This window comes from Vigna unguiculata, chromosome 2, assembly GCF_004118075.2.
Source record: "Vigna unguiculata cultivar IT97K-499-35 chromosome 2, ASM411807v1, whole genome shotgun sequence".
Taxonomy (NCBI): domain Eukaryota; kingdom Viridiplantae; phylum Streptophyta; class Magnoliopsida; order Fabales; family Fabaceae; genus Vigna; species Vigna unguiculata.
This window is the reverse complement of record NC_040280.1, coordinates 25561961-25586783: the sequence shown is the minus strand read 5'-3', so window position 1 is coordinate 25586783 and position 24823 is coordinate 25561961. Positions and strand designations below refer to the sequence as shown.

Here is a 24823-nt window from a genome sequence, read left to right as displayed (position 1 = left end):
TTTGTTGTGTATTGAAATGAAGCACTACATGGTCCTTTTATAGGCCTTTGGACATGACCCTTCAACTACATTCATTAAATATAACTACTAACTAACTCACAATTAATACAACAACTTCTAACTACCCACCTTCCAACTACCACCTACACACCTTCCAACTACCAACTACCCACATTTAAGTTTACCTAACAAAATCCCCCCATAAACTTAAATGCTCTTCTTGTCCTTCATTCCAAGTATCATCTTGTTGTTCTCAAACAGAGAGGATGGCAGCGGCTTTGTAAACATATCTGCAGCTTGTGCACGACTTTCAACGTGCTCCAACTCTACATTTCCTTCTTTCACTTGTTCTCGGATGAAGTGAAATCGAACATCAATGTGCTTGCTTCTCTTATGATTGACCGGGTTCTTTGCCAATTCAATGGCCGACTTGTTATCAACTCGGATCACAGTCCCCTTTTCTTGCTTCAATTCCAGTTTACTTAGAAGGTTTCTAAGCTAAACTGCATGGCAGACACTCCAGGATGCTGCAACGTACTCTGTTTCACATGTTGACAGTGTTACAATGGGCTGTTTCTTTGAAAGCCAGGTGAACGTTGTGCTCCCCATGAAGAATACATATCCAGACGTGCTTTTCCGGTCATCAACATCTCCACACCAATCACTGTCTGAGTAGCCGACTAGTCGGTAATCATCTGTCCTGGTATACATCAGACCAAGTGACACAGTTCCTCTCACATACCTTAGAATTCTCTTTAAGGCCTTCCAATGAGTATACCTTAGTTCCTCCATATACCAACTTGCTATTCCAACACTCAGCATTAAATCTGGTCTAGTATTTGTAAGATACCTGAGACTTCCAATCAGACTTCGGTATTTGCTCACATCAACTCGGTCTCCATCTGTATACTTAGAAAGTTTTGTGCCCGGTTCCATAGGGGTGGAAACCGGGTTGCAACTCGTCATCTTGAACTTCTTTAAGACATCCTCAGCATATCTTTCCTGCGACACAAAGATACCGTCCTTCCCTTGAATGACTTCCAAACCAAGGAAATACTTCATAAGGCCTAAGTCGGTCATCTCGAACTCCTTCTTCATCACTTCTTTAAATGCTTCAATTAGCTCAGCATTATTCCCTGTGAAGATAAGATCATCAACATAGAGGGCAATGAACATCACATCTTCTCCTTTCTTCTTTATGTAAAGAGCATGTTCATAAGGGCACTGCTCATACCCATTCTTCTTGAAGTAAGTGTCGATTCTTTCATTCCATGCTCGTGGAGCTTGCTTCAGGCCATAAAGTGCCTTCTTCAATCTCAACACTTTCTTCTTTTCGCCTCTTCGCATGTATCCAAGTGGCTGTTCAACATATACTTCCTCCTCCAAGACTCCATTCAGAAATGCTGACTTCACATCCATCTGCAAGATTGTCCATCTGTGTTGAGCTGCTAAGGAAATCAACAACCTGATTGTTTCCATCCTCGTCACTGGAGCGAATACTTCATTATAGTCTATTCCTTCCTTCTGCTTGTACCCCTTCACTACGAGTCGAGCTTTGTATCGCTCAACTTCTCCTTCAGCGTTTGTTTTCTTCTTGTACACCCACTTTACGCCAATAGGTCGAGCTCCTTTGGGCAAATCGGTTAGCTCCCACGTGTTGTTGCGTTCGATTGCTCCGATCTCTTCATTCATTGCAATTTGCCACTTCTCCTCCTGCACGGCCTCTTCAAAGTTCAAGTCTTCCGAATCTGCCAAGAAACATACAACATGTACTTCGTCAGTCGAGTTGTATATGTCTTGCAGGCTTCGCGCTCTAGGCTGTAGAGGTTCATCTTCTTCATCAGAAGTCTCATGATCTCTCACAGCTGGTGGTGTATCTACTTCCAAGCTTCTAGACTCCTTCTCCGAGTTGTTCCACTTCCACTCGCTCTCTTCATCAACTTGAACATCTCGGCTCATAATCACCTTCTTTGTTATTGGGTTGAACAACCTATACGCCTTGGTTTTTTCATCGTACCCAATAAACACGTACTTCTTGCTCCGATCTTCAAGTTTGGTCCTTTGTTGAGCTGGAACATGACCATAAGCAATGCTACCAAACACTTTGAGGTGAGACACACTCGGCTTTCTTCCGCTCCAGACTTCTTGCGGTGTTTTCTCGTTCAGCTTAGCATGTGGACATCTATTTTGCACATAGATGGCACATTGCACTGCTTCTGCCCAGAACTCCTTAGGCACGTTCTTGCTTTTCAACATTGTACGAACCATGTCAAGTATGGTTCGATTTTTCCTCTCAGCTACTCCATTCTGTTGGGGTGAGTATGGTGCTGTCAGAAATCTCCTTATTCCTTGCTCCTCGCAATACTTCATGAGCTCAGATGAGATGAACTCGCCTCCTCGATCAGACCTAACAGATTTGATAGGCATACCGGTCTCCTTTTCAACTATTGCCTTGAACCTTTTAAACACTTGGAACACCTCGGATTTCTCCTTTAAAAAATATACCCATGTTTTTCTTGAAAAATCATCTATGAAAGAAATGAAATACCTTTTCCCACTGAAAGATTCAGGGGTAATTGGTCCACAAATGTCTGTGTGAATTAATCCGAGTTGTGCCTTTGCTCGGTACTCGGTAGTTCTCGGAAATGAGGTCCTTGGATGCTTCCCGAGTACGCACTCTTCACAAAATTTCTTTTCAAACTCCACCGTCGGGAGTCCTCCCACCATCTCCTTTTTCACCAACTCGGCTAGTCCACCAAAATGCAAGTGGCCAAACCGGAAGTGCCACATCATAGCTTCATCCTTCACGTCAAGTTTCAAGCACCTTTCTTGGACTATTTTTAGGTCCAGCTTGTACATCCTGTTCTTCTTCATCTCTACTCGAGCAATCAATCGATCTGACTTATCTTTCAAGTATAGTACTCGGTCTTTCATCAGAACCGAGTAGCCTTTCTCCATCAGCTGGCCCATGCTCAATATGTTGCTCTTAAGATCGGGTACATAGTACACATCTCTGATTTCTCCAACTCGGTTGTTCTTCTGCAGGTACCAGATTGTACCCCGGCCTTTTACTGCCACCTTTGATGCATCTCCAAATGATACGTGTCCAGCGTCAACTTTGGTGAGCTCCTTAAAAAAATTCTCATCCCCACACATGTGGTTACTTGCTCCTGTATCAAGGTACCAAACTGAGTTGTCAGAACAGCTCGGACTTAGCTCGGCACCTGATCTCCTGGACATCATCAATATTCCTTCTTCCTCAGCATCCTCAGAAAGGAAGTTCGTTTCCTTCTTGCTTTCAGATCGACAGTCCTTCGCGAAATGTTCAACCTTCCCACAATTGTAACATTTGACTCCTGAGTAGTAGTCTTTAGCAAAATGACAGTACTTACCGCATTTGAAGCACTCAACTCCTGAGTTGTTCGAATGACCTCCTCGACCTCTACCACCACGACCTCCACCTTGTCCTCGTCCACGCCAATTTTGTTGGCCGACCTGTTCTTGACCTCTTTCATATCCTCCTCTGCCTCTACCACCTCGTCCTCGAGTGTTCTGAGTATAAGGAACCTTCTTCTCCCTAATGGTTGCCTTTGCTTAGAGTGTTTGATCAAGGGAATCCTCCTTCTTCTTCCTTCTCCGCTGCTCATGCGCTTCAAGCGACCCAGCAAGCTCTTCCACCGAGAGCGCTGTCAAGTCCTTTGATTCCTCTATTGCGCAAACTATATTCTCGAAGTCGTCGGTTAACGACCTCAAGATTTTCTCCACCACTCGGCAAGCGGGCAGCGTCTCTCCATTTCTACTAAGCTGATTCGCTACGGTCTCAACTCGGGAGACGTACTCAGCAACCCTTTCATCTTCCTTCATCCTCATCCTTTCAAGCTCGCCTATGAGAGTTTGAAGCCGAACTTGCTTCACACGGTTATCCCCTTTGTATGCCTTCTCCAGAATATCCCACGCTTCTTTTGAAGACATAGCATTTGCTATCTTCTCAAAGCCGGACTCATCAACAGCTCGGTACAACACGTACAAAGCCGTTTTGTCCTTTGCTCGTGTTGCTTTTAACGTAGCAATCTGGGCTATTGTCATTTCTCCAATATCCTCTGGTTCTTGGTGCCCATTTTCGACCACCTCCCATACTTCTTGGGAACCAAGGAGAGCCTTCATTTGCAGACTCCAGTTATCATAGCTGACGCCTTTTGATAACTTCGGCAGGGGCATGCTGTTAGCTAAGCTGGCCATCTCTATCAAACTCTCTAACTCACTCAAACACTCAGGCTCTCAAGCTCTGATACCAATTTGTTGACAAACAAGTCTCTCTAGATAAACACTCTTTGTATTCAGATTTGTTGTGTATTGAAATGAAGCACTACATGGTCCTTTTATAGGCCTTTGGACATGACCCTTCAACTACATTCATTAAATATAACTACTACCTAACTCACAATTAATACAACAACTTCTAACTACCCACCTTCCAACTACCAACTACACACCTTCCAACTACCAACTACCCACATTTAAGTTTACCTAACACAAACAGCTACCCAGTGTTTTGATTGCAAGTGGCGACCCCACGCATTTCCGCACTATCTCTCTGCCAATTGCCACAAGGTCTCTTTCTTCTCTGTTTGGTCCAAACGCGTGATGTTTGAACAATGACCAACTATCATCTTCTGATAATGCTGTCAAACAGCAAGCAGGATATGTCCCCATGACGGTGGCAACTTCCTGAAGTCGAGTGGTGACCAAAATGGTAACTCCTTTTGCTCCCCTCGCACACTCCAAAATCCCCTTCAACTCCCTCCACTTCTCTCGATCTTCAAATCCACACATCATCAAGAACAAGTAGATACCTCTTGCTTTGCAATGCTTCTTCAACCCTTTTTCGCCTTGCTTCTAAATCACCGAGGTTGGGATTTTTACCAATGCTACATTCTATAATGGATTGCAGTATTCTCTTCACATTGAAATCATCTGAAACGCAGATCCAGATTCTCAAGTCAAAATGTTTACTTATCTCGTGATCATTGAAGACGTGCTTGGCTAGAGTTGTTTTGCCAAGTCCACCCATACCAACTATGGGATAGATGTTGAGTTCTTCACTGTTACTAGCATCTTCCAAAAAGACACTTCAGAATTTTCTCCCGATCCTGGTCTCTGCCACAGAATATGGGTTCGGTAATGACAGAGCTAGTTTGGCGCCAATCGTTAACATCTTCTTGCTTCTCTGCGACACCCACACGCAATTCAAATGTGAGCCTTTCTTCATGAATGTCGTGAAATCTCTGGGTGATGTTTTTCATCCTCTTTCCAAGCATGAACTTTGTTCACCATCAGAGTGCACCTTTCTAGATTGAATTGAACATATGTCATCAAGCACATATGCTGCATCTGTGAGTTTCTGCAGCCAATCCTTCACAACATGACTTGTTATTTGCTTTCTATCAGCGTCTCTAAGGACAGCACGAATTGCTGTGAGATTGCTGGAAAGCTTCTGAGTCTGTTCATCAACATCCCAATAAGTTGCAAGTTGATCTTGAACTAAAGATCCCAAATTGTCAACAATCTCCAGTAAAGCCTCGGCCATAGGAAGAAACAAGAGTTGGAATGAAGGAAAGGTTGGAGAAGAGATGTAGATGAGAGTGAAGAAGAATTTGTTTAGAAATATTTTTTGTAGGGATTTGAAACTGATTTAATTTTCTTTATTGTGCTGGTTTTATGCAAAATAATTGAGAAGAAGAGTGTGTGTGAGGTCATAAGTGTGAGTCAAAATCTCACATTGAATATAATAGACAAAGTTAAATACTATATAAGAATAAAGACCCATAACACCCTTGTCTTGAGATTTTGGTGTAAAAATGGTGTAAAATATCTTATATTTGTAAGACTCAATGTCATACATATATATAGAACCATAATCTCTCAATTAATATAATTCCAAACAGAAATAAATACACAGCTGTAATGTAAATGAATGATTGATATGATAACCTTCACTACAAACTTGTGCGATGCTATAAGGTCTCCTTATACGAAGTGATAAACCGGTAAATATAAATCTTTGACTTTAAAATAAATGAAAAGTAATATGAATCTTATTCAATTTCTTACCATTATTTTTCAACTTTATTATATTAAGAAAATTTTCTTAATATTCAAAGAAAAAATTGACAAATGTAAAAGTTTAGCCAATGTGAGATTTGAACTGAGATATAAGATTCGGGTGTTGATTTATATACTGAGGAGCTAGCCAAATTAGAAGACTGAAAAAAGAAGTGAGTTCCTTGGATGCATAAATAAAAATACTATAATCATAATTAAAATCATATTCACTAGCATGTTGTCATTGGAGGAAACATGCCCATTACCAGTTGGTAAGCAACCAACCATACGTCACGGTAAAAGATTAGCAACTAAATAAAGTAAACGAAATAATTATGCCCATTATCAAATAATTTTCGCAAGAAAGTTTTAGAAGTTAATAGTTTAACATTAAAATATTTTCATCAAGATTCAAGATTTTCATAAATGAGTAATTTCATAAGATTTTTCATAAAGATTCAAAGATTTTCATAAAGAAATTTTTCACCGTGACTATACAAAACAAACTAGCTAACCATTTCTTATTGGTGTGCTCTGTTTCTCAAATTATATCTTGCAGCTTGCAGGTAGTAGATAGACTATTGCAGAATTGCATAACACAAACAATTGAATCCAAACTTAGGCGTACATAGTTATTTTGAATCAAATTAATGATTTTCCACACTAGTGGTAGTAACCAATTTTTTCAAAATCATTTTTTATACATGTTAAATAAACAAACACAAATCTCTCTACCACTTGCACTCTCAAAAGCAATTTAGTAAACAATATTAGATCTTAAACAAATTCAAGATCTAAATTTTGTAACAACTTGGGGCACATAAAACCCTATATAGCAGATAAAAGACTGAAATCACTTTGGAAAGTAGCATCAATGACTACATGGAGAAGAAAAGCACAGAAAAATCAAAAGAATGATGCATACCAGAGGATTGATCTTATTAAAATCACTGCTAAGCTTATTGATAACATCACGCATGCAGTCCAAATCAGCAACAAGGACTTCAGTAAAATCTTGAGATGAAGAATAAAAGGAGAGCTTAAAGAAAGAATAGAAAAGATTTTATATCAGACATTATATCCCCTAGAAATTGCACATAAAAAACTGATTTCCTTTTACTACTTTATCTAGACACAAACATTAGTGACCAAGCATAATCCTAAGATACATTGTATGAAACTAGAACTTGGTATTGTACGTGCCAAACATCAACCATAAATCTAGAGATACTCAAACCTTGTTTATATTCAATATATACACCGCGCAAAAGGGTACACAATATTTTCAAGGACAGAGTGAAACATTACGGAAAGAAGTACGAAAAACACTCTTTAATTCATCACAAAACGTCGGTTTCCACGTCAAATGTAGTTCTATTTTTGGAACGTGGTTTATGTATTGCCAATCTTCCCCTGTTTCCCTCTTGCACCGCGTATACAGATAAGGACAGTCGCTTATACTTAAATGAGACAAGTTGGTGAGGCGTTGAATGCTACTCGGCAGTGACCTCAACTCCATACAATAGTCAATGCTTAATTGTTGAAGAGAAGTGATGTCTCCCAGCCAATCCGGCAATGAAGTAGAGTTGCAATCCAATATATACAAAGAACGTAGGGAGGGGACACGTTGTAAGCCTTCTGGTAATGTGGAGCAATACAGGATTGACACGTCTCGAAGGGCAGTTAGTTGGCTCATATTGCTTGGTAGAACCATCAACTCTGGACATTCTCTGATCGTCAATCTCTCAAGACATGCCAAATGTCGAACACCTTCAGACAAGGATTTTAATTTCTCACACCTATAAATACGTAAGATTCGAAGAGAAGTTAGACCTTCCAACACATGTTCTGGGAAATACTCCACATCATACCAATCTGCAATGTTTAGTTCTTGTAGTGCACCCAACCTGCTAAATTGGTCGGGTAATACCACCACTCCTTTAATGAATTCAATGCGCAAGGTCTTTAGACAAGCCGTATTCCCCACAACTTCCATGAAGGAAGCCGCTTCGCCAATCCCTCGAGCATCAAGTTTCTCAACAGCAGGAAGACGTGGACATTTAAGGTTGGAGACCCTCTGAATCCTTAATTGGAAAAGATGAGGTACCATCTCTACTCTTTCATCCCTCAACAACCTCTTCAAATTTGGTAAATTATCCACACTCAATTCCTCCAACGATGGAAATGCCTTCTCCTCCACGCCCTCATACGTCTCACCATCTATGCACTTCACATTTTCCATTCCACTCACTTCTAACCTTTTCAGGTGTGGTAGTTTACCAAATGGGGGAAGCTCCTCACAGTTTTCACAGTTCCAGAGCTTAACTTTCACCAAGTCTCTCAAAATTATGGAACTTCTCATCCAACTGGATAGCTGTTTTCCCTCATATCCATTCATCTCAAAACTCTTCAGAGTTGACGGAGGTTTCAGGGCTTCCAGTACTCTCTCCACACTAACATTACTACTTTTTGAATTAGCACTACCATCCCATGACAAGTGCAGGATATTCAAGTCCTCCTTAGCAGTCAAATTTGCTTGTTTAGCATCCCATTCATTGGGGACGTTCTTAAGGCCTCTGATTCTCAGCGCGCCTCCCAGTTTTAAGGCATGCAACTCTGCTAACCCACATCCTGGCTTTGAACCCACCACGAAAAGACTTAGTGTTCTTAGATGCCTTAACTTGCTAATTTTGGGAGGCGTCTTTACTACTGAATTGCATTGATTCATAACAATATGTCTTAGATCTTGTAATTGTGTCAAGTCTTTGGGCAGCCCACGAAGAAAGATGAAATCTTGCAGTTTCAAAATTTGCAATTTCGGCATTTGACAAATTGAGTTATTTAAGCTTGCTTTGTCACTATGACTCAAACTCAAGTATCTCAAATGTGTTAAATCCTTGAGTGGGGATAACAAAGAAGAATTTGTGCATAATGCTCGGAGAGAATGGTTTGATGGCACCGGACATAAATTATTTAATTCAAAAGAAGTCCGCAAATCAAGAAAAGTCCGCAGGGATTCAACTTTCTTGAAAGCATTCGTGAATCCTCGAAAAGACACATCAGATAACAAGGTTGAATAGTGAACTCTGCTTGACAACGGAGTCAACCTTCCTTTTCCGAAAGCCACACATTCTTCACCCATGATAGACCGGGCAAGATCATGAAATAGATCATGCATCTTGAAACTTGTGATTATACCAAACTCATCAAACTTTGCTTCTTGAAAAAATGATCTACGGTATAATTTATTCCACACCTTATTTCCAACATCCTCCACTTCTATGTTTCCCTCACATTCAATAAATCCATTAGCCATCCAGAGATGAATCAATTCTTCCTTGTCTATCACAAAATCTTTGGGGAAAATTGCACAAAAGGAAAAACATCTCTTCAGAGACAACTCCAGATTAGAATAGCTAAGTTTCAAAACACGCATAATAGAATTTTCCTCACTTGTCATAGAATTACTATCCTCTCGTATATCCCAAATCTCACTTTCTTTTACATTTTTCCATTGTCTTACCTCACTTTGATCACGCAAGAGGCTTCCCAGAGTTTTTATGGCAAGGGGCAAACCAATGCATTTTCTCACTATCTCCTTGCCAATTGCCACGAGCTCTTCCATTTCTTCTCGGTTTGGTCCAAACGCATGGTGTTTAAACAATGACCAACTGTCGTCTCCTGACAATTCTTTCAAGTGGTAGGCAGGATGCGTTTGCATGGTGGAGGCAACTTCCTCGAGTCGAGTGGTGATCAAAATGGTAGCGCCTTTTGCTGCCCTTGCACATTGCAACTTCCCCTTCAACTGCTTCCATTTCTCTTGGTCTTCATTCCACACATCATCAAGAACAAGTAAATACCTCTTGCCATGCAACAGTTCTTCAACCCTTTTCCGCAATGCTTCTAAGCTATTGAGATTTGGATTTTGTCCAGTGATACATTCTATCATGGATTGTAGTATTGTCTTGGTGTTGAAATCATCAGAAACACACACCCAAATTGTCAAATCAAAATGTTTGCATACCCTGTGATCATTGAAGACCTGCTTGGCAAGTGTTGTTTTGCCAAGCCCACCCATAGCAACTATGGGATAGATGGAGAGGTCTTCACTGTTACTAGCATCTTCTACAAGAAACTTCACAATTTGCTCTCGATCCTGGTCTCTGCCATAGACTACAGGCTCTGTAATGTCTGAGCTAGTTTGGCGCCAATCATCATCCACTGTTTGCACCTGTGTGACACCATGTTCTAAATTAAACCTGCTCTTCTCTTCATTAATGTCGTGAAATCTTTGTGTGATGTCTTTCATCCTCTTGCCAATATTGAAACGAAAGACAATGTCCTTAGGATGGAGACGGGATAGGCACGAAGTATGTCCATCAGAATGCACCTTTGTGGAGTGAATTGAACATTCATCCAAGATATCATCAAGCACATATGCTGCATCTGTGAGTTTCTGCAGCCAATCCTTCACTGCATGACTTGTTGTTTGCTTTCTCTCAGCATCTCTGAGAACAGCACGAATTGCGGTGAGATTGTTGGAAAGCTTCTGAGTTTGTTGTTCAACACCCCAGTAAGGTCCAAGTTGGTCTTGAACAAAAGATCCCAAATTTTGAATCACAAAGCCCAACAAAGCTTCGGCCATTGAGAGGAAAGAGCGCTTGATTGAAGGAAAGGTTTGTGATGATTAATTATGGAGAAGAGAGGCAACGAGTGAATAAAATTTGGTGTGAAAGAATTTTATATGTACTTTAACTAACTTATGCTGGGTGTTTGGAATATAACGAGTATAATAATTATAGAAGCAATGTACATTTTATTTTGCAGCTTATCCGAGTAGATTTAAAAATATAAAAAATGTCGTTCGTATTGTGAAAAAAATAGACTAGAAAAAGAAGAACATCTTCAAAAAGGTTTCAACAGCTTGATGATGGAATCCCTTCTTCTTGCAGCTCAAGAATAAAGAAGTTGTCATTCCCAAAGTATATTGAATTCATGAAGGAAAGCCATAACCGATTAGCAGAGTTCAAAAGATCCCAAATCAATCTTCCAAGCAATGTAACATTCTATCCCTTTTCTTACTTCCCCTTCATATGATACCCCTTAATGATGGATCTTTAAGCTGGCAATGAGAAAAAAAAAATATAGCTTACATAACAGTTCAAAATAAAGTACGTATTTATACAAATTGCTGTCAAAAAGTGATAGTTATCAATATTTAAAAAGACTTCATAACATATATATTATTTTTATCATACTTTACAAATAAATGTAGTTATTTATTGCGAATGTTAAGAATAACATGAGTCATATAATTAAAAAATTAAATTAAACTAACTCACATTAATATGATTAGTTCAAGTTTAAGTTTCAAATATTAAATACATGTTACTTATGGGTTTGTAGTTTTTTTTTATATTTTTTAAAATTTCTTTTAACAAAATATGGGAAACTAATTGAAATTTTCGAATGAATACGAGAATTTACGGAGAATTTTAACCATAAAAGTACTATAATCATACTTAAAATCATATCCACTAGCATGTTGTCATTATAGGAAACATGACCATTGTCAATTGGTACCCAACCATACGTCACAGTAAAAGAATGATTTGTTTTCAAGCACAACAAAGTTGATTCCCTTTGCACAATGGTTCAGATCTGTCAATAAATTTCTAGTTCAACTAAATTTATTTATTGACTACAGGTAATTCCTATTGTGTGTATTTCTATTGTTGAATAATTTTTTTTTGCGAGTCTCGTTCAATGCTAATGTTCTTTTATTACTTTGACATAAATTTTAAAATTTTAACAAACACATTTGTGGCCACAAGAGCCATAGCAAATAAATAACGCATTATGGTTCTAACTAATAGAATCGAATTTCCAAGAAACTCAATCAGACAAAAAAAAGCTTATTTCATAAATTTCAAATATAAAGAATACAATAGAGGAATCTTTTATTTATAGGATGTGAAAGTGGCAGAAGAAATACATCATTGCATCTTTACATGGTTTTAAAACTACATATATATACAACGCTATACTATACAGCAGATAAACATTTCAAATCACAAATCTCTCTTACCATTTACACTTTCAAAAACAATTCAGTAAACAATATTTGATCTTAAATTCAAAGTTAAATTTTATACCAATTTGAGGCACATACAGAACTATAGCAGATAAAAATTTGAAGTCTCTTTGGAAAATGCCATCATTGACTACATACATAGAGAACAAAATTACAGAAAAATTAAAAGAATGATGCATACCAAAGGACTGATCTTATTAGAATAACTGCTAAGCTTATTCATAGCATAACGACTGCATCCAGAGCAACAACATGGACTTCAGAAAAATCCTGAGGTGTGGAGAAAAATGGGGTTAAAGAAAGAATACAAATGATTTTATATCAGGCATTATACCACATAGAAATTGCATATAAAAAAACTACTTTCCTTTTACTACTTTATCTGGACACAAACATTAGTGACTAAGTTGAATCCTAAGCTACACTGTAAGCAATCAGAAATTGGTAAAGTACGTGCTAAACATCAGCCATAAAACTGGGGAATACTCAAACCTTGTTTTATCATTCAATATATACACTGCAAAAAAGGCTACATAGCTTTTCAAGGACAGACTGACATATTAGGCAGAGAAGTAAATAGAACACTCTTGAACTTACCAGAAAATGACGGTTTCATCTGGAAATGTAGACCCAATCGTGGAATGTGGTTTATGTATTGCCAATCCTCTCCTGATTCCCTTTTGCACCGCTTCTCCAGATGAGGACAGTTGCGTATACTTAAAGAAGACAAGTTGGTGAGGCGTTGAATGCTACTCGGCAGTGACCTCAACTCCCAACAGTTCACAATGCTTAATTCTTGAAGAGAAGTGATGTCTCCCAGCCAGTCCGGTAATGAAGCACACTTGCAACTCCATATATACAAAGAACGTAGGGAGGGGACACGTTCTAAGCCATCCGGTAATGTGGAGCCACCCGCGATTGAGACCTTCCAAAGGGTAGTTAGTTGGCTCATATTACTTGGTAGATCCATCAACTCTGGACAATAGCGGATAGACAAACTCTCAAGACGAGCCAAATGTCCAACACCTTCAGACAAGGATTTTAATTTCTTACAGAAATGAATGTCCAAATTTCGAAGAGAAGTTAGACCTTCCAACACATGTTCTGGGAAGTACTCCAAATCATCCCAATAACCAACGCGTAGGTCCTGTAGTGCACCCAACCCACTGAGTTGGTCGGGTAATACCACCACTCCTTTAATATGTCGAATGCGCAAGGTCTTTAGACAAGCCGTATTCCCCACAACTTCCATGAAGGAAGCCGCTTCGCCAATCTCTCCAGCATCAAGACTCTCAACAGAAGGAAGACGTGGACATTTAAGGTTGGAGACGCCAAAAATATTTAATTGGGAAAGACGAGGGAGCATCTCTACTCCTTCATCCCTCAACAACCTCTCCAAATTTGGTAAATTCTCCACACTCAATTTCTCCAATGATGGAAAGGCCTTCTCCTCCACACCTTCATACGTCTCACCATCTATGTTTAAATATAAGTTCTGTGTTTAAAATAAATTTTGAAATGTTCACACTGTGATAAGGATTTGAAACTCTCTTAAAGGGCGAAGTAAACTTCAACCATTTCTTTTTATGATTTGTGATTTGAAATCGTCATAATAACCTTTTATTTTCGTTTGAGCTATTGAATAACTTTACTTTTCCTGCATATCTCTTTTGAAATAAAGGTTAAAATATCTTTTTGGTCCCAATTTTTGTCAAGTTTTTTCAAATAAGTCCTAATTTTGGTTTTGTGTTCAAATAGGTCACAATTTTTGTCAATTTTGTTCAATTAGGTTCTTTTTTGCTAACACCGTTCAAACAGTGACTGCCACGTGTCACTTCGTGATTTTTTTAATTTTTTTTTAATATTTTTTTAAATGTACACGTGTCAACCCAGGAGCGTGTCACGTGTCACTTCGTGATTTTTTTGAATTTTTTATTTTATTTTTTTGTTTTTATTTAATTTTTTTTAATTTTTTTAAATGTTCACGTGTCAACCCAGTAGTGTACCACGTGTCAAAGTCAATATTCTATATTCAATTTGGTCCCTATATTTGTTATTTTTGTTCAATTAGGTCCCAATTTTTGTTAACATTAACCAATTTGGTCCCTATCGAAGATGTGACCAAATTTAATTTTTATATCAAAGTTATAATGATGTGAATTTTAATATATTATATAAAAATATTTAATAAAAAATGTGAATTTTAATATAAAAATTAAATTTTGTTTTAATTTGGAGAGGGACCAAATTGGTTAATGTTAACAAAAATTGGGACCTAATTGAACAAAAATAACAAATATAAAATTTAGAACATTAACTTTGACACGTAGCACGCTACTGGATTGACACGTGGACATTTAAAAAAATTCAAAAAATTCAAAAAAACCACGAAGTGACATGTGGCACACTCTTAGGTTGACACGTGTACATTTAAAAAAAATTAAAAAAATTTAAAATAAATAAAAAATAGATTAAAAAAATCAAAAAAACCATGAAGTGACATGTGGCAGTCACTGTTCATGACCGTTAATGATTTAAACGGTGTTAGCAAAAAAGGACCCAATTGAACAAAATTGACGAAAATTGGAACTTATTTGAACACAAAATTAAAATTAGGACTTATTTGAAAAAACTTGACAAAAATTGGGACAAAAAAGTATTTTAACCTAAAATAAATGACAAGATCCTTCTTTTTCAGTCATCGGAAAATAATAAATACATAAAAAAAAAACAGAATTGCAAAATCTATATATGGCTAAACTTATAATCAAGATATGGAAAAGTCGACAAAGTTGAATACATAAGTTATATCTAAAATGAATAATATTCCATGAGTCAATATAAAATGATATGTAAATTCTAGTATTTCATTTTCTTAAAATAAAAGACAAATATTCCCTTTGTTATTATTAAATATTTTCCTCCTTATGCCCACTTCATATAGATGAAGCACCTAAAACATAAATGTTAATTGTAATTAGAAATACTAAAATGATATCGCATATGCTACATGAAAAACTTAAGAAAAAGCAAGCCTTTTTACGTTAATTATATTTATCAAATATGAAAATCTTAATAAATAATTTATATTAATATTTTAAATTTTATGAGACCTTAAAAAGATGAAGAAAAGAGACAGAGCCATTGCAATCCTCTAACCAAACTGATAAATTCCATACAGTTTTAGTACCAAAAAGCAATTTCATACTACTACCCACGTGAAGGCGCTAACAAAGATCACAGAGGCAGAAGAAATATATTAGTGTGTCTTTACTTGGTTTTAAAACTACAAAAATACCACCAAAACCATTTATTAAATTGCAAGAATCTTCTGCCAAAGAAGTTTATTCATAACATCATTCATGCAATCCAGTTCAGCAACCGTATGACTTCGGCAAAATCCTGAGGTGAGAGAATAAAAGAGGTTAAAGAAAGAACACAAATGATTTCATATCTCCTAACAAATTGCATACAGAAAATCTGATTAAACTATTGAACTAATAATATTATGTAACGAAAAGTCTGAATTATATAAATTTTTAGTAATGAAAACTCTTAAAAATTAAAACTTTTATCGATAAAAACTTTGTTACCGGATTGGCAAGAAATTTGGATTCTCTGCTGGTCTTTTTGTGCTGTTCCTCTACTGTGCCTTCATACTACACTGGTTACTACTCATTTTGACATTTTAAAATATATTAAAAAGATATTTAAAATATCAGTACAGTGTATTTTTAATGCTCAGCAAAGGACAAAAAAAAAACCAGTAGCGAAAGGTTTTATATATATTTTTACTTTATTACAGAAGCAAGGTAGATTTTATTTTGAAGTTTATACGAGTAGAATGGAAAATAAACAAATGTCATTGATATTATGGAAAAAAAAGGAGACTACAAATAGAAGAACATCTTCAAGAATAAGTTGCCATCCCCAAAGATATTGGATTCGTGAAGGAAACCCATCACCGATTAGCAGAGTTCAAAAGATTCGAAATCAATCACATTCAGAAGTCACAAATATGTTGGACCTTTAAGCTGGCAATGAGGAAATAAAATTAGCTCCATGACAGTTCATAATAAAGTGTGTATTTAAATGTTTTCTTTTTCAAAAAAAAAAAAGAAGAAGGAAAGTTATTATAGTTAAAAAACTTGTTAACATGTCTAATCTTTTTTACGATACTTTATGAATAAATATATTTATTCATTGTGAATGTGAACTTTAACATAAGGAATATAGTAAAATTTCAAATTAAAATAACTCAAATTAACATCATTTATTCAGGTTTAAGTTTACCTATTAGTTCAAGCTTATCTTACCCATGTACACCCCTAAGAATTACGAATAACTTAATTTTGTCTTGTAAATAAAGTTATGCACGAACATTTTTATAAAAAAAAAAAATCTAAAAAACTAAGTAACTTATTTTTAGACAGAAATAATAAAAAAATCATAGTTTTTGAATCGAGTGTAACTTTTTTGGACTTGTGCCGAGAATTTTTATTTAATAGGAATAGCTAATTTTGATTCGAATTTAATAGGAATATAAAAATATCAAATTTATATTTCAATTTTCTGTTTATCTTCCTATGTTTTGGGACAGTAATATTGGGTGGAAGAATCTAGACAGTGGATAGGTTAACTTTAGCCATTAACGGTATTATAGGGTGATCATAGCAATATGAAATGTAAAGCTCTTTCTGAGCAACGATGTCTGTTTCGAAAATAGTATTTTTAGTTGAGAGAGACTCTGTATATATCTTATGTACAATGCGGGTGGTAATTTGGACAACAAAGTAACATATGTAGAGAAGAAGAAGTCTTTGTTGTTGTTAATCGTAAGCAAAACCATTTTTGTTGTTATTGCATAATCTTATTTGATATGCAGATGATTAATTGAAGAAAGCAGTAACACATTTGTCCACCACATTAATAATATAAGGGAAAACTGAAATCTGCATTTTATAAACTTATGTAGCTCAGATATTTTGAGACTTACCAGAAGAAGTAGAGTGTGATAGTAATGATTTGGATCCGATTTCGCTGGATACTCTCTGCACGCAATTACTAACATTAACTTATGCACAGTCTCACAATAAGGAGATATTAAAGAAAATTAAACAATCATTCACTTACCACTAAAAGCTATTTTCTATTTTTGGAATGTGCTTTATGTATTGCCAATCTTCCCCTGTTTCCCTCTTGCACCGCTTCTTCAGATGAGGACATCCGAGTATGATTAAATGAGACAAGTTGGTGAGGCGTTGAATGCTGCTAGGCAGTGACCTCAACTCCTTACAAAACTTGATGCTTAATTCTTCAAGAGTAGATATATCTCCCACCCAGTCCGGCAATGAAGTACAGTTACAACCGGATATATACAAAGAACGTAGGGAGGGGACACGTTGTAAGCCATTGGGTAATGTGGAGCAATAAATGATTGCCACGTGCTGAAGGGCAGTTAGTTGGCTCATATTGCTTGGTAGAACCACCAACTCTGGACAACTGTAGATTTTCAAACTCTGAAGACATGCCAAATGTCGAACACCTTCAGACAAGGATTTTAATTTCTTACAGTCACGAATCTCCAAAGTTCGAAGAGAAGTTAGACCTTCCAAGATATGTTCTGGGAAATACTCCAAATCATACCAACCTACAATGTAAAGGTCCTCTAATGCATCGAGAATGCCGAGTTGGTCAGGTAGTGTCTTTACTCCTTTAATTGATGAAATATTCAGGGTCTTTAGACAAGGCGTATTCCCCACAACCCCTTCCACATCGTCAATGCTTTCAACATAAAGTTCCTCAACAGAAGGAAGACGTGGGAATTTAAAGTTGGAGACCTTTTTAATTGTTAATTGGGAAAGACGAGGGAGCATCTCTACTCCTTCATCCCTCAACAACCTCTCCAATTTTGGTAAATTCTCCAGAATCAATTCCTCCAACGATGGAAATGCCTTCTCCACGCCGTCATACGTCTCACCATCTATGCACTTCACATTTTTCATTCTACTCACCTCTAGCCTTTTCAATTGTGCTAGTTTACCAAGTGGAGGAAGCTCCTCAACGTTGTCACATTCCAAGAGTATAACTTCCACCAAGTCTCTCAGAGCTACCAAACTTCTCATCCAACTCGATAAGTGTCTTCCCTCATATCCATTCATCTGAAAACTCTTCAGAGTCGAGGGAGGTTCTAGGGCTTCCAGTACTCTCTCCACACTAACATTACTACCTTCTGAACTACTTCTACCATCCCATGACAAACATAGCATATTCAAGTTTTTACCATTCAAATTTGCTTGTTTAGCATCCCATTCACTGGAGACGTTCTCAAGGCCTTTGATTCTCAGTGTGCCTCCCAACTTTAAACTCTGCAGCTCCCCTAACCCACACCCTGGCTTTGAACCCACAACGAAAATGCTAAGTGTTCTTAGATGCCTTAACTTGCTAATATTCGGAGGCATTTCTGCTATTGAATCACAATAATCGATCACAACATGTCTTAAATCCTGTAATTGTGTCAAGTTTTTGGGTAGCTGAACATCACTACAACATTTCAATTTCAATATTTGCAATTTCGGCATCTGACAAATTATGCTATTTAAGCATACTTTGTTACAATAAGACAAACTCAAGTATCTCAAATGTGCTAAATCCTTCTTTGCTAAATCCTTGTATGGGAAAAATATATGAATATATCTTAAGCATAATGCTCGAAGATAATGATTTGATGGCCCCAAGCCAATATTACCAAAATCAAGAAAAGTACGCAAGGATTCAACTTTCTTGAAAGCAGGCATGAATCGACGCTTGAATGCAGCCCGATCAAAAAAGAAGTCAGAAGTAAACAAGCTTGAATAGTGAACTCTGGCTGACAACATAGCCATACTTGAAACTTCAATCACCACACATTCCTCACCCATAATAGATTGGGCAAGATCATGAAATAGATCATGCATCTTGAAACTTGTGATCATACCAAATTCATCATACTTTGCTTCTTGGAAAAAGGATCTACTATATAATTTTCTCCACACTTTATTTCCAACATCCTCCACTTCTACGTCTCCTTCGGATTTAATAAATCCATTGGCCATCCAGAGATGAATAAGTTCTTCCTTTTCTATTTCAAAATCTTTGGGAAAAATTGCACAAAAAGAAAAACATCTCTTCACAGACGACTTCAAATTAGAATAGCTCAATTTCAAAACACGCATAATAGAATTTTCATCACCTGTCACAGAACTACTTTCTTCTCGTATATTCCAAATTTCGCTTTTCTTTACATTTTCCCATTGGCTTACCTCACTTTCATCACGCAAACAGCTTGCCAGGGTTTTGATTGCAAGTGGCGAACCAACGCATTTCCTCATTATCTCTTTGCCGATTGTCACAAGCTCTTCCCTTTCTTCTCTGTTTGGTCCAAACGCATGGCGTTTGAACAATGACCAACTGTCATCTTCTGATAACGCTGTCAAACGGTAAGCAGAATGTGTTCCCATGATGGAGACAACTTCCTCAAGTCGAGTAGTGACCAAAATGGTAGCTCCTTTTGCTCCCCTTGCACATTCCAACATCCCCTTCAACTCCTTCCATTTCTCTGGGTTTTCGTTCCACACATCATCAAGAACAAGCAAATACCTCTTGTTGTGCAATGCTTCTTCAACCTTTTTCCGCCTTGCTTCTAAATCACCAAGGTTGGGATTTTGACCAATGCAACATTCTATGATGGATTGTAGTATTCTCTTCAAATTGAAATCGTCTGAAACGCAGATCCAAATTCTCGAGTCAAAATGTTTACTTATCTCGTGATCATTGAAGACCTGCTTGGCAAGAGTTGTTTTGCCAAGTCCACCCATACCAACTATGGGATAAACGGTGAGGTCTTCATTGTTATTAGCATCTTTGAGGAGAAACTTCACAATTTTCTCTCTATCTTCGTCTCTGCCATATAATATGGGTTCAGTAATGACAGAGCTAGTTTGGCGCCAATCATCATCATCCACGGTTTGCTTTTCTGTGACACTCTCACGTAATTCAAAGGTGAGCCTTTCTTCATGAATGCTGTGAAATCTCTGGCTGATGTCTCTCATCCTCTTTCCAATATGAAAACGGAAGAGAATGTCCTTAGGATGGAGACGGGATAGGCGTGAAGTATGACCATCAACAGAGTGCATCTTTGTGGAGTGAATTGAACATTCATCCAAGATATCATCAAGCACACATATGCTGCATCTGTGAGTTTCTGCAGCCAATCCTTCACTGCATAGCTTGTTATTTGTTTTCTCTCAGCGTCTCTGAGAACAGCACGGATTGCTTTCAGATTGCTGGAAAGCTTCTTAGTCTGCTCATCAACACCCCAGTAAATTGCAAGTTGGTCTTTGACTAGAGATCCCAAATTTTCAATCACGCTTTCCACTAAAGCATCGGCCATAGGAAAAGACAATAGCCAGAATGAAGGAAATGTTGGAGAAGAGAGGAAGATAAGAGTGAAGAAGAAGTTCTCTGGAAATATCTGCTGATGCTTTAAATGAATGATTGAGATGCTACAGTCTTCACCCACAGAACCTTATGTGATGACTGAAGAAACTTGAATAAACTTAGGCTAAAGAATAAATGAAAAGTAATAAGAATCTCATCTATTTTCTAAAATTATCATTCAACGGTATTATGTTCCGAAAATACCTCAAACTGGTTTCCACCTACACAAACTATTTCTATCTTCTAAACCTAAGAAAACATGGATGAGTTAAAGGTTAAAACTGAAAATTACAAAAGAATTTGTTTAGAAATATTTGTTACAGTGATTTGAAAGTGAATTAGTTTTTTTTAATTGATTGGTGCTGGTTTTATGCAAAATAATTGAGAAGAGAGAGAGAGAGAGAGGGTGTGTGGCGACACAAAAGTGAATAAATAAAATGCCACTTGCTTGTTTGACAGCTGTAAATGAATGATTGACATGGTACAGCCTTCACCGACAAATCTGTGTGATGCTAGAACGGCCTATTTATCATGTAAGAGATAAACCGGAAAAAAAATAAACCAAAACTTCAAGAAGATTTGACTAAACAATAAATGAAAAATAATATGAATCTTATTCATTTTTTAACATTATTATTTAATTGTATTATATTAGGAAAACACTTCAAACCAGACAAAGAGGAAAATGTGACAAATATCTAAAAGAAATTATTACTAAAACTTCTTAATTATATAAAATTAGGAATGGCAATGCATGTTGGCCCGGTCCATTTAGATCCGACCTACATAAGATTTGTACATTGTAGGTTGGTTCACCATGTCCCGTACAATTTATGCGAGCTGCAATAACTGGCCCGTCGCGTCTCGCACTTGGTGCGCTTGCTGGCACATTTTTTTTTTTCAATTTTTATGATAGAACTTTCAATGTTTAAAAATTGAAAAACTTAGTTTATAAAATTAAGTAAAGACTTTGGAGAGTTGGATGATAAACTGATAATTCAACATTTTCATCATATTCATATTCATACTATGACATACACAATATATTCTTTAAATTTTAGCACATAAAAAATACATAATACTTATCTTTTCCAGTTATACAAGAATTTGAGACGTTAATGCAAGAGTTCGTAAGAAAAGTAATTAATATACATAAGTGCAAGTTTTTTTTTATGCGGGCTTGCGGGTCAGCTGGCGCGGGTCGTGAGCTAGCCCGCGCGGACTGCGGACTTATGCGGGTCAGGCCACTACGGGCTCACTACCTTGGTCCGTCCCGCGTTTTTTCCGCAGACCGGCCTAACGAACCATACCCTAATTACCACCCCTATATAAAATTAGTATTTATATCGTAAAAGTAGTTATTAAAATATTATATAAACAATTATTATTTTATTAAAAATTAGAATTAATGTTTTTTCTGTAATAAGATTTTGTTAGAGAAATTATTAATTAGCATAATTTTGTATAACATGAGATTTTTTTATATAATAAGTGTTGAATTCTCTAATTCAAGCATATAAATACTATATTACATTATACTAAAAGTAAAATAAATTGAAATACAATTTATATATAAAATTGTTTAAAAATTTTCAAAAGAAAATATAAGTCTAAACATTAGTTATTTATATATAATTATTCAGCGACAACATATTTTCTTCTTCCTTGCACTAAATCAACTCTAGAGTCTTTAACTGCTCGTTATTTAGGTGATCGTTACAAAAAAAAACAGACAAAAAACAATAAAAGACAAAAGAAAGGATAAGTTAATGACTTTTAAAGAATTAACTAATTTCATAAAACAAAGGCATGAGTCATACACAACAATCAGCTATTTACATACATACAGATATCTAAAACTAAGACTCAATTGATTCGTATACATGCATTGAGGTTGGATCCAGACAGTTGTGCACTTATAATGATATTTCATGCTTTGCAGAGCGACAGATAATAAGTAAAACTACCACATACAAGATTAGTCTATTAATACCTTTGGTCAAAGAAAAACTCCTAGGCTAGGACTTTCTACTCCTCTCACCACATACCTCATTCCTCTCTATATTAGAATTTGAATGATTATTAGAACATCAAGATAACTACCAAGATAATCTCCACTTTAATGCATACACTACCATAATTTATAACTAATTCTCCTTGAATTAGTATTAACACATCGCAATATCATATCATATACTAATCATTTCAGAATTTCAAACCTTCCAAATGCAAAATCAACCAATATCAAATCTGATACACTCACCCAACGAACACATGATATCGTTAGGCGAAGAGTACATTCCTGCCTAGCGACAAACTACTCTCCCAGTGGGTGTCTCACTGGAGCTCTAGAGGAAAGTTTCTCAATTTAATCGCCTAGCTAGTAAATGCTCGCTAGAAACCTCCAAATCAGTGAATCCCTGACGTGAAACTCGCCCATCGAGTAAATATTTGTCCAACGACCTCCAAATCAATGAATCCCTAACATAAAACTCGCCCAACGGGTTTTCATAATTCTGCAGAATATAATTTTTTGCACAATTATGCAAACCTAGAGCATTTCTAAACTTTCTAGGGCCCTCACAAATGCTAAGCACATATCACATTCCATTTACGCCAAACACCCGCATCAAATGACTTCAATTTGTAATACTAAACATCAACATTTTCAAACAACTTTCTTTTACAATAAACCTAGATTCCATAACTTTCAGACATTACAAACTATGTCACATCTCAGATACCACAATCAATCACAAAATAATCATACAATCTATAGTTCTAACAAGTCTATAAATTTAAGACAGAGAAATTAGTTTCCTTACCTATGATACTACACAAACAGCTCACAGAGAGTATCAAACTCCTTTACAAACCTAACAAAGTCCATAACTCAACCTAGGAACAACAAGTACATGATTAGAGAACATCATCATAACCACTGATTAGTGGAAAAATAACAATAGAACTCAGATGAGACATGCGGGTTGAGATGTTCCACATGCACAAAAATAAAAAATGAACAAGAGAAAAGGACAGAAAATCAACTTACTCTGTTGAAGATATTGATCGGGTAGAATTAGAGAACTCGTCTCAGGGGTCACCCTAGCTGCATCTGATCTTCAAATAGATAAACACAGATGTGAGAAATTTAGAAAGAAGAAAAAGGGCTCGAGAGAGAAGGTTTTTAAAAAAAACAAAGTGTCTATGACTAATGAAATTTGTTTATAAAATTTTTACTTATACTTTAATAATTTAATATTAAAATAATGAAGTATTCATTATTTCAAACACTATAAATTTTAAAACTATTTTTTTAACTTCTCACATTAGCGGTCTCTTTATTACTACTACTATTATTATAATTTATTTTATTATATTTTAGTTCCACTTTTAATATAAGTTGCAATTTAATTTCCTTATAATTACATAAGTTTGCACTTTACTTTAGAATTTAATAAAATTATTATTTTATTTTATCTTAGAAAACGTCTCAATAAATTAAACAGTGTGTGTGCATATAAATAATTTTTGCCTTCACTCTCAAATAATATGTAACTTTTCGGACATATTGGAACACCACACGTTTACACTACCAAAAAATGTTAGTGAGTTATTGTTTGCTTCTTCTTTTTGTTTTCAATTTAAACATGTTAAGGGTGTAATCTAGGGTAAGAGTTTTTCCTTAGAGTTTGAAGTTTTTTTCTTCTTATTTCTATGTTCAATATCCCTACATCATTTAAAGGTCAAGACTACAAGCTATAACGAAACTTAATATATTCAATAATTTCACGTTATTTAAAAGTGAAGACTAAAACCTATATTATATGTTTTCTTTGACTAGATTTGGGACCTGGTATTAGAACTTTATTAGATTGTTATGAACACCAATTTAACCGTTGGTTAAAGTTCATTTCATTTTAACTATATTGTAATTGGGTTACAAGAATATAAAAAAATTCTTATAAAGACACGTTACGTATGGATTTATCCATAGAAAGTGTTATCCATTGGTTACGTACGAAATTATTTGATAGGTAAAATTTACATTTATTATATAAAGATTTATTTTTGTGGGTAATGTCTTCATCAGCTACATACGAATTGATTCTCTATATAATATTACATACAAAATTTCGTATGTAAAAT

The 24823-nt window shown here is 36.2% G+C and overlaps 2 protein-coding genes and 2 pseudogenes across 2 annotated transcripts in view; all 4 read right to left on the bottom strand.

Annotated features, from left to right (window-relative positions):
* The window catches only part of LOC114174695 (putative disease resistance protein RGA4), a 38673-nt gene extending 27926 nt beyond the window's left edge, over positions 1–10747 (bottom strand). The window contains exon 1 of the mRNA XM_028059522.1: positions 7340–10747. Coding sequence (XP_027915323.1) covers positions 7388–10747 — 3360 coding nt within the window. The 3' untranslated portion in view covers positions 7340–7387. The remainder of the gene's footprint in view (positions 1–7339) is intronic.
* LOC114174599 lies at positions 4528–5674 on the bottom strand (annotated as a pseudogene).
* Positions 10748–12271: 1524 nt separating the features above from the next.
* LOC114174703 (disease resistance protein RGA2-like) lies at positions 12272–13663 on the bottom strand. Its single transcript, XM_028059530.1, has 2 exons — positions 12794–13663; positions 12272–12466 (listed from the first exon to the last, which is right to left on the bottom strand). The coding sequence occupies exons 1-2, from the start codon at positions 13560–13562 to the stop codon at positions 12456–12458; spliced, it is 780 nt and encodes a 259-aa protein (XP_027915331.1). The 5' UTR covers positions 13563–13663; the 3' UTR covers positions 12272–12455.
* Positions 13664–15351: 1688 nt separating this feature from the next.
* LOC114174324 lies at positions 15352–20952 on the bottom strand (annotated as a pseudogene).
* Between the last annotated feature and the right edge of the window lie 3871 nt (positions 20953–24823).